The 15,393-nt window shown below is 40.5% G+C and overlaps 1 protein-coding gene across 2 annotated transcripts; it reads right to left on the bottom strand.

Moving 5' to 3' along the window:
* Positions 1-2,425: 2,425 nt before the first annotated feature.
* TMEM230 (transmembrane protein 230) lies at positions 2,426-14,895 on the bottom strand. Of its 2 annotated transcripts, none has more exons than XM_072402836.1 (4): positions 14,784-14,895; positions 13,419-13,553; positions 9,005-9,127; positions 2,426-5,529 (listed from the first exon to the last, which is right to left on the bottom strand). In XM_072402836.1, the coding sequence occupies exons 2-4, from the start codon at positions 13,512-13,514 to the stop codon at positions 5,389-5,391; spliced, it is 360 nt and encodes a 119-aa protein (XP_072258937.1). In that variant the 5' UTR covers positions 13,515-13,553; positions 14,784-14,895; the 3' UTR covers positions 2,426-5,388. The 2 variants fall into 2 exon arrangements, with proteins under 2 accessions (XP_072258937.1, XP_072258938.1); XM_072402837.1 differs by lacking the exon at positions 14,784-14,895 and adding an exon at positions 14,387-14,700.
* Positions 14,896-15,393: the final 498 nt, after the last annotated feature.

Raw genomic sequence — 15,393 nt, 5'->3', positions numbered from 1 at the left:
ACCCAATTTTAAAGGAGGAAAATCTAGAAAAAAAAGATTCTGAAAGATTATTCCCCTTCTGATCACTCATGTGCCATTCATACTGGTATTCTCCTGATCACTCATGTGCCATTCAAATTCCCTTTCTGATCACTCTATGCCTTTCAAAGTCCCTTTCGGATCACTCTGTGTCATTCAAAATTCCTTTCTGATCACTCTGTCATTCAAATTCCCCTTCTGATCACTCTGCTTTTTTTCCACCGTACGGCAGTTAGGACAGGGAACAGCAGGTGGCACTGTGCCGGCTTCTTTCGCTCTGCTTTACAGACAGGAGAAGACACGTGCTGCTGCCAGCGAGAAGAGAAGAGACAGACGCTGCATGCAGAGACACACGCAGGATCGGGTATCGGGTGAGTATATTATTTTAATTATTTTATCACACCTTTGTCGTATAGGACGCACTAACTTTCCGCCCCCAGTTTTGGGGAAGAAAAAGTGCGTCTTATACGGCAAAAAATACGGTATTATGAATGCTGCAGTCAGACCCATTCATCCTATTCACCTACCTACACCATACACAACCTTCCCACCGCTCCTCTTCTGCTGCCTCTCTTTGTAGCTCCCTTCATTGGCTCCCATTTCACCTTCAAATCGAATTCAAGCTCCTGTGCGTTGCCTTCAAATCCCTCTCACAGTTCACAGTCCCTCTTACCTTTCTGATCTGATTGAAAAATATCCCCCTAGCCGTTCTCTTTGCTCCTCCAATGACCTACTAACGACTTCCTCACTCATAACCCCATCACATGCACAGCTCCAATTCTTTTCTAGAGCTGCCCCGACTCTCTGGAATAGTCTTCCTCGTCCTATTCGGCTAGCTCCTACTTTCTGCACACTAAAAAAAAGCACTCAAATTTTTTTTTAAAAAAAAGCACACGCATTTTTTTCAAACTCACCTACCCGTCTTTGTCCCCTCCTATTGTGTGCTACTTTTACCACCTCTTAGATTGTAAGCTCTTCAGGGCAGGGTCCCCCCCTCCTCCTCCTGTGTCACTGTCTATCTGTCTGTCATTTGCAACCCCTTTTTAATGTACAGTGCTGAGTAATATGTTGGCGCTATATAAATCCTGTTTATTAATAATAATAATGCTTACCAGGCTTACAATCTGATATTTACATTACCTTCAGACACAAAGCCAGTCCTTACTTAGGTACAAATCAGGCAGCGGCTGTCTAATGAGCACAGTGAGAGGGGCCACAGTTGGAAAGGTCATTTTGGTTTGGATTTCAAAGTTCTGTATCTGATATTCTGCCTCAGTTCAGCTAAAGACACCTAGAACCAAAAAAAAAAAAAACAAAACAAAAGGCAAACTGATGCAGGGTTAAAAACTTGCACTGCAGAGAGCTTTGTCTTTAGTCGAGTTCAGATTTGAAGCGGAAATTAACCCTGCATTACTCAATTGTCCCCTCGCAGGGCGCCACCATCGTCTTCTTTCTCCACTTCCTTGACGATTTTCAGCCATTGATTGGCCATTAATTGTCCAATGACTGGTCGGGGCTGCGATGACTTTATTCCTATGACGAGTTCAGTCAATCCTAGCATGCACAAGGGAAGCTGGGAATTCTTGCAATCAAAGCTAATGCTGCACATGCACAGCTCTTCATTCTGCCAGATACCCGGTGCAATCAGGGGGGTAGGAAGGACTATTGCAGAAGGTACATTGATTGCTACTTTTTACAATAATGACCGGCGTGATCATGGAAACTTAATGCAACTTTAGTTCTGGCTTGAAGGGCAAGTGTAAAATTGGTATAACGATGAAATACACTTTTCTCAGGCCCTCTCTATGATTTCTACAGAAAAAAAACGAAACAAAAATGATCCAGAAGCAACTATATGCCACTGTAGTTAAAAAGCATGTTACCATAAGAATAAATACAAAGCTGATCTGCTCTGTGAACCCATAAATGATACTTGGCGATGTGCAGACAATATTGGATATTTAAAAAAAAAAAAAAAAAAAAAGAACACACAACAAAAAGGAAAAGGAAACCATTTAATCCTTATAACATTTATGAAGCTATCTCTTGGCCGATCAAGTTTAGTAGAAGGGGAAGAATTTTTGCTGCCTTGCATTTCAGCATGCATAACAAGCAATGACAACCTGAATCTGGCTTTTCTGCTGCCATGGACAATCATATTCACATGTTGTAGGATAAAGACCAAAGAAGCACAAAGAATAGCCATTACGCAGCACTACAGTGCCTAGGATTAGTCTGCTTCCCCATTTCCAACTTGATGTGCCAACTAAGGACAAACATTGGCACTAATAAACCACCTTGTATAATCAAATCCGCAACACGTTATGAAATCTCTGAAATATCTTCAGAACTCTCACAATGTCCTCTACAGGCAACAGTACTCACATAAAAAAAAGGGAAATGTAAACTGTTTCATAACAGCATTTATTTTAACTTAAACCAGAATACACATGATGGTGAAGACATGTAGGAGATCAAACCTTCTCTGCACACACATATCCATACCTTGGTGCATGCTGGAGAAAAATTAACAAATACAGCAGTAGCAGCAGTGCCATGGTGAGTGATGAATAAAGTGGAGAATGAACCCACCTCATAGCCACTTGTTCAGAAAATCGACCAAGAAGATCTCTAATTCTAAGCTCCGTGCAAAAGGGACAGCAAGGACAAATGTTTGTGTTTCTCACAGCGTCCAGCTAAATGTTTCCCTTTTATTTGTGATCTGTGCTGTAAAATTAGATTGAAGCATAGAGAATGTTTGCAACACCGGCCAATAAGTGACAAGTTAGTTTTTAACTCCACCACTACATATCCCCTTCTCCTATTGTGCGATATCTCCCCCACCTCTTAGATTGTAAGCTCTTCTGGGCAGGGTCCTGTGTCTCTGTCTGTATCTGTCTGTCATTTGCAACCCCTATTTAATGTACAGTGATGCATAATATGTTGGCGCTATATAAATCCTGTTTATCAATAATAATAATAGCATTGTAGAATACTGTTAGGAAATACATTTGGCATAGAGGGAGACTATTTTTTTTCTGCACACAGATGTCTTCCTGTACTGAAGACAAATGCCAAAATTTACCTGTGATAGCTTAGAACAGTGATTCTTAACCAGGGTTCATCCAGAGGTTGCTGGGCGTTCCTTAAGCAATGAGCAGTTTGTGCCTCTCATCAGTTTAAGTGACTGCAATGATCTTTTTGGCTTTCTGTAGGGGTGACATTCTTCCCAATGACCAGCAATGTAAGAGGAATTCTTACCATTGACCACCACACTAATGTACAGTGATCTGTGGATATAGTAACTATAGCAAGTGCACCCCAGGACCTGAAAGTTATTTCCAAGGTTCTTTGTTGAAAGGTTGAAAAAGCCTGACCTAGAATGTAAAATAGCACACAAAAACTTTGTCTTTTCTGTACAAATAAGGGAAGTATTTCATACATCTTGGAAATAGCTAGCACTTAGATATACCCCTATACACAGAGCAAATTATATGAAAAGTTCAGTCCAAGGTGATCTATTTATAAAGCATTGAATATGACATTCACTAAAACATTTACCAGTGGAGAATTAATTACTGCCATTCAGATTCAAAGACCTAGAGGATTCTCCACCAGGGAATGTTTCAGCGGATGTCAGGTTCACTGCCCCTAGGTGTAAATGAAGGTTTGGAGTCTATCAAGCCCTCTGCATTACAAAGAGTTGAAAATAATACAAAAGCTGTGATGCAGGCACACTCTCTGTACAGAAACGGGCTCGGGTATACTCAGCAGGCTGCAGAGTTATCCTTGTAATTTTGGGCCTCACCTTAAGATTGATGAGTCTGGGGAACCAGAGGACAACCTTAACTCTCTATTATAACGTCAGCACATACTTAGGATCAAATGTACATGAAGTATGTTGAAGCCAAAGATTGCAAACAATGTTTAATCCTTGGCAGGTTGGGTTATGTGTCTGCAACAAAAGAGATGGGGGGTAGTGCACCACCTTGTATGCCCTGGTATATGTAAGTGAATACTGGACTTCTCTTTAATGATGAAATGAGATTCCCCAAGGTATGCCTTACAGTACAGTGATACACTAGACAAAACCAGCTCAGACTTACAAAGTACACATGACCTGAAGTCTGTGGGTCACTATAGACGTGGATGAGGGCTATCCTGCACACAGTTTTACAGTGCTAGGACCCAGGTCCAAATCTCTGCCAGGACACTATCTGCATGGAGTTTGCATGTTCTCCCCATGTTTGAATGGGTTTCCTCCGGGTACTCCAGTTTCCTCTCACAATCCAAAAACATGCAGTTTGGTTATTTGGCTTCTCTCCAAATTGACCTTAGACTGTGTTATTGACATATGATTATGGTAGGGACATTAGATTGTGAGCCTTTTTGAGGGACAGCTAGTGACATGACTATGAACTTTATACAACGCTATGTAATATGTTGGCGTTATATAAATACTGTGTATTAATAACAATCTGTGTGCGTGTTCAGGTTGTCAGATATCCCATTACACATTAGCACAGACATTGTGCTGTGATATTGTACATATTCTTCTTTCCTTCCCACAGATACCGCATGTAGTTCTCCTAGATTGTAAGCTCTTCAGGGCAGGGTTCTCTCCTACTCCTGTGTCACTGTCTATATCAGTCTGCGACCCCATTTGAACCTCAATTTAATGTACAGCGCTGCGTAATATGTGGGCACTATATAAACCCTGGTAAATATTGGTTTAAATTCATCTGGATCAAACATATTGCCTCGATGCAGAGAGCTTAGAGTTAGAGAAAATTTCAAATTCTTATTAGTTCAGTCCCATTCAAAATGGACCCATAAATCTTGCATAGATTATCCTATGAAACATGCGAAGCATGCGTCTAGTAAACTTCAGGTAATTGTTCCATTTATTTTGTCTGTGTGACAAATTCTTTTGTTTGTATCCACCTCCATCCCAGATGAACTGTATATATTAATGCATACTTGATTGGAACAGCCATGGTTTTATTTGCATTTTTTTTATAAATTTATATGGCTTTACATTATTGTAGTTAGGGAAAAGACCTGTTTTTTTTAATTCCTAATTTGCTTTTTCTGTATGACTTCATATAACTTGCTAAATCTAACATGCTTTCACCAGAATAAGGGAATGCCTTTACCCTACACTACATTGAGCGATACAAGTCAGGTATTTGTTTTGTGACAAACTGATAAAACAGTCCACTGAATTATCACAACTGCCTGACGACACTGAAGCCTCATTGTATATACACTGGTCTGCCGGTCATCTTCTCCTTCTTTCCCTAATATGACCTGTTGGCTCCCAGTGGAGCAGAATGAAGGGTGCTGCACCTACTGCCACACATAAGTAACTCAGTCATCAAAATCTGGAATGTCATCATAGGAGTAACCTCTGTATCCTTTAGCAGCATAATATGCGATGCGGAGATGGTAGAATCCGGGCAGGAAGACCAAAATTCCAATGATCAGCACAGGTATAGCTCGTTCATTGCCCTTCAAAAACAAAAAGAAAAAAAACATTATTTAAATGCAATTGTTACAGTCTACTCATTGCCTATATGCAGTCACCGGCATAACAGAAAAATCCAGCAAACCTGGAATGAATCTGGTCAAGGGTTGAAAACATTTACCAATAGGCAATTTTTAAAAAATCTATTTCTGGTTTACCGGGTCACCCAGGTTCCCCCAATAGTCCATCTTCTCCAGTCTTGGGAATGTTTAATAAACCAGGCTTATTGACAGCAGCATCAAAACAAATGCGTACTCTTATCAATGTGTGTATAACTTCAGTTTGCATGTGAAAGGATGCTACCAGTAACATCTCACAATGGCTAAGTATAAGCAAATATAAGCCTCACAAATATTACCAATGTGGAACCTCCCTGCCCTAAACATTGTTAATCCACACACCTTAATCATAGCATTGCATCTGTTGTAACTGCCAGATATCTAGTGCTGCTCGGCGCATGTGGCAGTGCTATCAGAAGTTTTGAAAATACAGTTAGGTCCACAAATATTTGGACTGAGACAACTTTTTTCAAATTTTTGGTTCTGTACATTATCAAAATTCATTTTAAATGAAACAAATCAAATGCAGTTGAACTGCAGACTTTCAGCTTTAATTCAGTGGGTTGAACAAAAAGATTGCATAAAAATGTGAGGAACTAAAGCCTTTTTTTACACAATCACTTCATTTCAGGGGCTCAAAAGTAATTGGACAATTGACAATTGCTATTTCATGGGCCGGTGAGGGCAATTCCTTCGTTATGTCATTATCAATTAAGCAGATAAAAGGCCTGGAGTTGATTTGGGGGGCAGACAACATGCGGTGAAAGAAGCTCTCCATGCAGGTGAAAGAGTCATCCTTAAACTGCAAAAACAGAAAAAACCCATCCGAGAAATTGCTTCAATATTAGGAGTGGCAAAATCTACAGTTTGGTACATCATGAGAAAGAAAAAGCACTGGGGAACTCAGCAACCCCAAAAGACCTGGACGTCCACGGCAGACAACAGTAGTGGATGGCTGCAGAATAATTTCCATGGTGAAGAGAAACCCCTTCACAACAGACAACCAAGTGACCAACACTCTCCAGGAAGTAGACGTATCGATATCCAAGTCTACCTTAAAGAGAAGATTGCATGAAAGTAAATACAGAGGGTGCACTGCAAGGTGCAAGCCACTCATAAGCCTCAATAATAGAAAGGCTAGATTGGACTTTGCTCAAAAACATCTAAAAAAGCCGGCACAGTTCTGGAAAAACATTCTTTGGACAGATGAAACCAAGATCAACCTTAACCGGAATGATGGCAAGAAACAAAGTATGGAGAAGGCGAGGAACAGGTCATGATCTAAAGCATACCACATGATCTGTAAAACATGGCGGAGGCAGTGTGATGGCTTGGGCGTGCATGGCTGCCATGGCACTGGGACACTAATGTTTATCCATGATGTGACACAGGACAGAAGCAGCCGAATGAATTCTGAGGTGTTCAGAGACATACTGACTGCTCACATCCAGCTAAATGCAGTCACATTGATTGGGAGGGGTTTCATGTTACAGATGGACAATGACCCAAAACATACAGCCAAAGCAACCCAGGAATTTATTAAAGCAAAGAAGTGGAATATTCCTGAATGGCCAAGTCAGTCACCTGATCTGAACCCAATTGAGCATGCATTTCCCTTGTTGAAGAATAAACTTTGGACAGAAAGGCCCACAAGCAAACAGCAACTCAAAGCCGCTGCGGTAATGGCCTGGCAGAGCATTAAAAAGGAGGAAACCCGGCATCTGGTGATATCCATGAGTTCAAGACTACAGGCTGTCATTGCCAGCAAAGGGTTTTCAACCAAGTATTAGAAATGAACATTTTATTTTCAGCTTTTTAATTTGTCCAGTTGTGATTGTGTTAAAAAAAGGCTTTAGTTCCTCACATTTTTATGCAATCTTTTTGTTCAACTCACTGAATTAAAGCTGAAAGTCTGCAGTTCAACTGCATCTGAGTCGTTTCATTTCAAATTTATTGTGGTAATGTACAGAACCAAAATTAGAAAAAAGCTGTCTTTCTCCAAATATGGACCGAACTGTATAAAACATCTTGCCCTGCGTTATGGAGAAATAAAGAGGAGGAGCAGCTCTGTAGTTCTAACAAGGAACACAATACTAATACCAGAACTGTGTTGCCCTAAAATGGAGCTTAAGTTCCAAATGAGTGATTAAAAATGGCTTTACTACAGAAACGGACAGATGATTTCCCTTCTGCGATAAAATACTTACTGATCATTGTCTTTACCTGTCAAAAAACACTGAGCCGTTCATCCCCGCTTAATACTCGTCATACCCCAGCTTTTTCTGCAGGCACTGGGAATGAATGAATTTCCACACAACTGCACGGTAGTGACATCATTCTGGTCCGGCCAATCAAGACTAACGAAGACTTGATTCCAGGAAGAACAGGTGAATATGGAAGGTACACACCGGAGCGAAGACAGGTGAATAGAAACTTGGTAAGATTACTTTATTGCAGAAGGGACAGTTAATGTCTCTTCTCCAATAAACCTGCCTGGCCACATTTTCATTTTAGTCCTGTTTTAAGAAAGAGATCCTGCAGGATTTTGAAACATTGGATTTTCTTCAGTCTGTTGTGACACTGTTTTTGCACTTGAGCAGTGTTCAAATCAAATGTTTTTTTAAGCTGGGTGGGAAGATGCTGTAGGCATGTAGTGGCCCCTGTATTGTGATCCAGCTCTTCAGTAACTACCCAAAAACAGCCGGGTGGTTATTGAAAAGTGCCGGGTGGTACGCCCAACTAAATGGGGCCAGGGAGATCACTGCTTGAGCAAAACTCCTGTATTTTGCTGTATTATTTACTCTAAAGTCTAGAGTTCCAAACAGCACCATCCATGCTTGTCATTCCAAGAACTCTATTACAAGGTCTATATACTGTAAGGAGTGCATTCCTGGCATTAACATTGATGCTGTAACAATTGTTCTTTAGTGGTGATAACTTCTCAATTCATACAGTAGAGTGGTGCAGTGTCACCATAGAACAGGAAGGATGTCATTGCTAAGATCACCGGGTAAATATAAAAAAAAGACAGAATCACAGAAATCACATCTAAGGACTGGTAAACTGCAATATATTACACCTGGCTGCCGTTTACCTTCTTACATTGACTTGCCAGCTATGTAGTAGATGTGATTTAGGTGGCTGTAAAGCTGTCCAATCACATCTACATGAAGGATATGAGCCACAATTTTCATAGTCTAATCAGTGGATTCTCTGCTATCTGAAAATGATTGTGTGTGTATGTTAAAGAAAAATGTGCATTTTAGAATGTTTTAGAAATGTAATATAGTGAATAGGTCAAACAGAAAGATGACAGTTAGAGAGCAAAGGGAAAGGATGACTGCATGTCTAACTTCACAGCAACAAATATGAATGCAAAGGAAAAAGAAAAGGTTCTTACCCCATTGCTGATGTGTCCAGTTAGAAGAAGGGAGCCGATCACAATCAGTAAAGTGCCGATCAAAAACAGGACTGTGGCCAATGCAATGGCTTTGTAAGGGATTTTCGGAGGGCTCCTCTTGAACTGGATAGAAATCAGAAAATGTATTATTTACATTAACAATACCATTCTTTCCAAACTGAATGCAGTGAACACAAATAAAAGTTTACTTTGCTAAAACAGCAAACAATACCATACACACAAATATTTTAAAGGTCTCAGGTGCATAATAGTGACTACAGAAACTATTTGAAATGTATTCTACTTTTATTCTGCTATCCATGGGTCCTTCCTTTATTACCATGCTAATAAAATGATTAAATAAAACCGCTCTATGTAGTCAGAAGATCACAATGTGCAGTAAAATGAGAAAAAGCAACTTCGATTCAAGGGCAGGCTGAAGGGCAGTTTTAATTCCATTCAAATATATTGGCAGTAGATTCCAAAGAAGGTCAAAAGAAAATAAAGTCACTTCCTTGTTTTGCCATGATTGGGCTACGTTTAGGCATATGACATAAACCAAGATCAGTATTTCCCATGCTCGCTCTGCTTCCTTCTTCTTTTCAGCACTCACTGTTATTCCAGCGCCGCCATCTTCTTTCTTCTGGGTTCTTTTTACATCACCCAAATTTACACTAGGCAGGGGGGAGATTGGGCAACATGACTTGCTGAATATGTACCAGGAAGAAAATGTGACGATCTCACTGAGCACTTTTACATTATAGTAATGCCCTGGATGACCCATGCCCAACCTCAGGTATGCACAGGAGCAGCTCACAGCCTCTTGGCATATGTGGCACAAGTATCTATTATATAAAATGGATAGCCACCCATTTATATAATAATAAAATTTACTGATAGGTCTGTTTTATAGTCTCTACCATAGAGATGACTGTTCCCATTGTCCTGTTGCTGCAATAATTTCTTAAAGCACAACTAAAGTTTCAATTTGCTGCCGCAGAAAAGGAACAAGCAATGTCTCTCCCACAGTGAGCATCCTTACTTGCTTGAAAGATTGCTGTGCAGCTCAGCATTGGTTCATGGGATACCTAGAAATCCCAGCTTACCCAGTGGTCACCAGGACTGAATAAACTCCTGCACGCCTGCGCTAGAGTTAGGTCATCCTGGCTTAGCCAATCAGGATGCCTAAAAATCTCAACTAATGTAAAGAAGGAAAAAGACAGCCATGGCCGAGACCAAAAAGGGAAAGAAGAATAATAGTAATATTATTACACAGTATTTATTTAGTGTCTACATATTAAACAGCGCTGTACAAAGTCCATAGCCATGACACTAGCTGTCTCTCATAGAAGCCCTCAATGTAATGTCCCTACCATAGTCATATGTCTTTAATACAAAGGACAATTTGGGGGGGATGTTTTTGGAATATGGGAGGAAACCGGAGTACCCAGAGGAAACCAACAATTACGGGGGGAACTTGCAAACTCCATACAGAAGTGTCCTGGTCGAGATTCCAAGCCAGGAGTAAGGCAGGATTTACTTCCGTATTGACCCCATTTAATGATAATGAAGGCAGATTCAACGCACTAAAAATGTCAAAAGGAAATCAAAGCCAATTCCCTACTCATACCATCATTCACTGCATGCTAATGACAAGAATACAATTGTTCACATATTTATAAACTCCATATTGCTATAAAGTCTTTTTTTCAGTGCTGAATTTGATCGGTGCATGCTGTACTTTATGTCTGCCCTACCATGGAGTTCACTGCTGTCATCGTCCAGTTTCTGCAATCACTTCTTAAGCAAGTTGTAATCCCATTAAAAAAAAAATGTGAACATGCTGATCTGAGACTTTTATATTCTTAGTAATTTAGATTATCATACTATTCATTGAATATAACCCTTTATAAGCTGAATTCTATCCCATATAAATTACACCATAATGTGTTAGATTATATCTTTGCACAGTCATTACCCTGCCCCGTGTGTAATATCCTAGTAATGTTACAGATAGAGAACGTTATGTGCTATATGGGGAATGTGTCCATTTTCACCATATCACTAATGCCTGATTTACAAAGGAATTTTAGGGATATAAAGGGCACTTGACATGGGAGCTCCATGGGAGCAGACGATACCGATCTCCTTCTGACAATGAGTTACCTGGCTGGAATTCTGATCTGGTTAGAAAGCTTCAGTGACTCACCTGGAACAAGTATGCTGATAAGGGGGTCAGAACATCTTATCTGCATCCTCATTCTATGTAGGTGATTTAAAAAGGATAATGGGCAACACGGTTTGCTCAGCGGTTAGCACTCTGGCCTCTGCAGCGCTGGGTCCCAGGTTTGAATTTCGACCTGGACACTATCTGCATGGAGTTTGCAGGTTCTCCCCGTGTTTGTGTGGGTTTCCTCCGGATACTCCAGTTTCCTCTCACATCCCAAAAACATGCAGTTAAGTTAATTGGATTCCACCAAAAAAATGACCTTAGGCTGTATTCAAGACATAGGACTATGGTAGGGACATTGGATTGTGAGCCCCTTTGAGGAACAGCTAGTGACATGACTATGGACTTTGTAGAGCTCTGCGTTATATGTTGGCGCTATAAATACTGTGTAATAAAAAAAATAATGGATAGATAATAGATGATCAAACTGCAATCACAAAGATAGCATTTTGTTCTCTTTTTTAGAAGGCGCTCATGATGGCAGCCTATCTCTCTCACGCGACAGGTGCTGTTTAGGAGCTGGCTAGGAAAATTGATTGAAAAAGTGAAGGTATGATCTGGGCCAATATAGAACCAGTCAGCAAATCACAGTCTCCTAGATTGTAAGCTCTTCGGGCCAGGGTCCTCTCCTCCTCCTGTATCACTGTCTGTATCTGTCTGTCATTTGCAACCCCTAATAAATGTACAGCCCTGTGTATTATGTATAATAATAAGCGCAGTGTTAGCTATGGTGCGCCATCTAGTGGTGTTCAAGCATTTCTGCAGGGAAATTTACAGGGTATTACAGAGAAAAGGAGATTTATTTAAGAAGCAAAGGTATTCAGATGTAACACATTTGTATTCACATTCATTTGAATGTCGTAACCCCCCCCCAAAAAATACATAAATGTCCTTTTCATAACTAAAAATAATAAAAAATGTTATAATAATAAAAAAATAATCCACAGCCTCTATGCAACATTTCAGCATTTGTATTCACACTTTGTTACATATGTGAAATGTTTTTTCATGTAAACATATACAGGTTTCTGGCCCATATTTTCTATAATAACATAAAGCCACCAGTAATCTGATACCTATATAGTAGTCTGATTCTCAGCCCCCAACGTTTTATAGTTTAATGATTTGTAACTAGATACATTCCTGTGACAGCTCAATGAGTTGTGCTGCATTGAGGAAAATAGCTCAACTGAATTTTTTTTGTCCTGTTTCCTGCACTGGCAGCTAATTTAAATAAATAGTGTGTGTTAACACATCAGAGATAAACCCTTCTATGCTGGATTGCACCTTTCAGTGCACATTGGCAATGCATATTTTTATTTCTACTGGTCCCCAATGCATTTCAATGCAGTAAACAATCCACATCAACTAGATGGAAGTTTAAATGTATTGTTGTGTATATTTATTGGTGTGCTGAAGCTTGTCATGGAAATAAGTTCTCTTACAAAGTATGTTAAGGAAAGTGGGCCTTCAACAAAAAAATGGTCCAGGTAATATTACACTGTATTAAGGTTTGAAGCTAAAATCTGAGCAGACAAAAAAAAATCTTCATTATACATGCCAGGAATAGCAGAGGCACCAGGATTTCTGGGCTACTTGTATGTTGCATAGCTCCTATGTGAAGCACCCGAATCGTGTCCTGGCTTCACTGTGAATAGTCAATAGGATTGAAAGGCAAAGACACAACCACAGTGCTGGCGTGCTTCAGGAGACCCTGAAGCTCTAAATCACCTACAACTGATGCCAAGCACTTATATAGGGAACATTTCACATGCTTAGATTAAAGTGCCAAACTAAAGTTCCATTTTAGGTCAGGCCGGTCATTATTGCAGAAATTGACAGGAAATGTTCCTTATGCAAGAAGCCGATTGCTTTGGGTTTCTGAAGTCAAAGCTGAATATGTGTAGAGTCAGCTTAGGCCGTCCCGACTTCCCTTGCATGTGCCGGGATAAACTCCCATGAATGCCTAGGCTGGGGGTGATCCTAGCACAGCCAATCAAGATGGCAGAAGATCGTTCAGAAGAAGAGAAGTTAGATTGCAGCGCCTGGTGCCAATACACAAATAGGTGAAGCACACAGATTTAGTTTTGCTCTAGATGATGATGGAACTTGCAGGAAGGTAAGTTTGCTCCTCACAAAGTTCAGCTTGAACACTAATTCCATTTCACTCTATACAGCCCTCACCTGAAGGTCAATGTACCCGTCGTCCGTATCCGACAGCTTAGAATACTTCACTTTGCTGTTGGGGAGAGTAGCTGCGTTATTCCGTGAGGGCATCATAGCACGTTGGACTTGCTAAATGCAATGAAAACCTGGATCCTGAATAGGAAAGATACACAACAGACCAAACATTAATGTCAGTAGGAGCACATATTCCACAGCCAAATCCAACCAGATACCCAGAGCACATTGTGAGCACTATGGTGATAAAACAGAGCCCAGCCAGGACACACTGTAACCTCCATGTTGACCATGAAATCCTTAGTCAGTCATACAGTACAACTGAACTAAAAATGTAGGACACATTGTAAGCACGATGATGAATACAAGGTCCTTAGCCAGTCATACAGAACAACCCAACCTGTATCCTGTGATCTCTATAGTGAGGACAGAATTCTGAGCCAGTCTTACAAAACTACTCAACCAAAATTCTGGACACCCCGAGACCACAGAATCCTGAGCCTGTCCTGCAGTACAACCCAACCTGATACACAGGACTACACTGGAGACTGCTGGATCTTGTACTGGTTCTTTAGTACGCCCCTCCTCGCCAAACATCCAGGACACCATGTGACCACAGCACCCCAAGTCTTAGATTAATTACAACTCAGCCAGACACATTGTGACCACTAATAAATGTAAAAAACTAATCTCTGTAGGGAATACAATACCCTGTGCACCACTCACTTCCTGTTTAGTATTGATCCCAAACAGTGTTCAACGACAGCACTCAATGTAATGGAGGAATGATATTCGGAGCTGCGGTCATCCTGCAATGTTACTAGGATCTCTGATGGCTGTGGCCAGTTTTAGGTGTCACCGTTAGCTCTTTGCACATAAAACATGGCCCTCCAACCAATCTCATTATAATTTAGCTATTGAAGCTATAAAACTGAACAAAAATATATAATTGAAAATATATATATATTTACATAAAACTGAAGATAGATAACCTCAATCTGCCATAAAAGTTCCTTGCCATCATACATCTGGATGCCAAGGGGAACCCAATAATAGGCATCCAATAGGAAGTGTTTTCACATCACATGATCACTGATATGGAGAGCTGAAGAAGGACCCCAAAGAATAAGAGAAGCCTGGAAGCTCACACAACATCACATGACATCAATTCGCCTGACATCCCATGGCATCACAGTGATTAATTATTTTTAATGACCAGGAAAGGAGGAAGTTTTATTCCTCAGGACAGCTCCGCGGTCCCCATAGAGATCAGTGTTCCTGAATGACTGAATCTTTTTCGCTCGTAGGAAGCCCGAGTCCCCAGTCACCAATATCCGAGAACACCACCAGCAGAGTTGGTCCGCTTACCTCGGGATAACGCACAAAATTATTCTAAGTATCTACGTGTTCATCCTGCAGACATCAACTTCCGGGTTAATGTCCAACTAGTCGGAAGTCATGTGACTTACATCATGTGATCCCACAAAGCAATAGAAGAGACGTCAGAGAAATGAAGCTGCATAGAGCTCCCCCTGCTGGTGGTGGAGTAACTTACCTCTAAGGGAGTAGGATGGGTGTGGGGAATGTAACTGGGTGAATGACATACACCAAAATGAAACATTGAGGGCACATTCACACCTATCCGTCCTAGTGTAATTAGACACTAAGAGTCCCAGTCACGCATATATGAGTGGTTGTATGTTTATGTCAAGGACAAAGTTAGCTCAGCTTATTCATTAGCTCATTCAATCGGCCCAGTGGTCCACCCATACCTGTGGTATTTGTAGCAGCTCCATAATTTAATATTAATAATAATAAATAGGATTTATATAGTACCAAAATATTATGCAGCGCTGTACATGAAAGTATACCTAAACTCAGAATATTCAATTACATAAAAGGGTAGACAACTCATTTTCTAACCATAACTTATGGATGGGGCGGGAAGTTTAGATCGATCAAAAAATAAAAAAAAGAA

This window comes from Pyxicephalus adspersus, chromosome 2 (assembly GCF_032062135.1).
Source record: "Pyxicephalus adspersus chromosome 2, UCB_Pads_2.0, whole genome shotgun sequence".
Classification (NCBI taxonomy): Eukaryota; Metazoa; Chordata; class Amphibia; order Anura; family Pyxicephalidae; genus Pyxicephalus; species Pyxicephalus adspersus.
The sequence above is the reverse complement of the archived record's forward strand: the minus strand, read 5'-3'. Positions and strand labels throughout refer to the sequence as shown.

Coding starts and splice junctions, on each gene's coding strand:
- TMEM230 (XM_072402836.1), bottom strand. CDS start 13,514: ATGATGCCCTCACGGAATAACGCAGCTACTCTCCCCAACAGCAAAGTG. Junction 9,128..13,418: donor ACGGGTACATTGACCTTCAG/GTGAGGGCTGTA, acceptor ATTTCTATCCAG/TTCAAGAGGAGCCCTCCGAA. Junction 5,530..9,004: donor CTGGACACATCAGCAATGGG/GTAAGAACCTTT, acceptor TTGTTTTTGAAG/GGCAATGAACGAGCTATACC.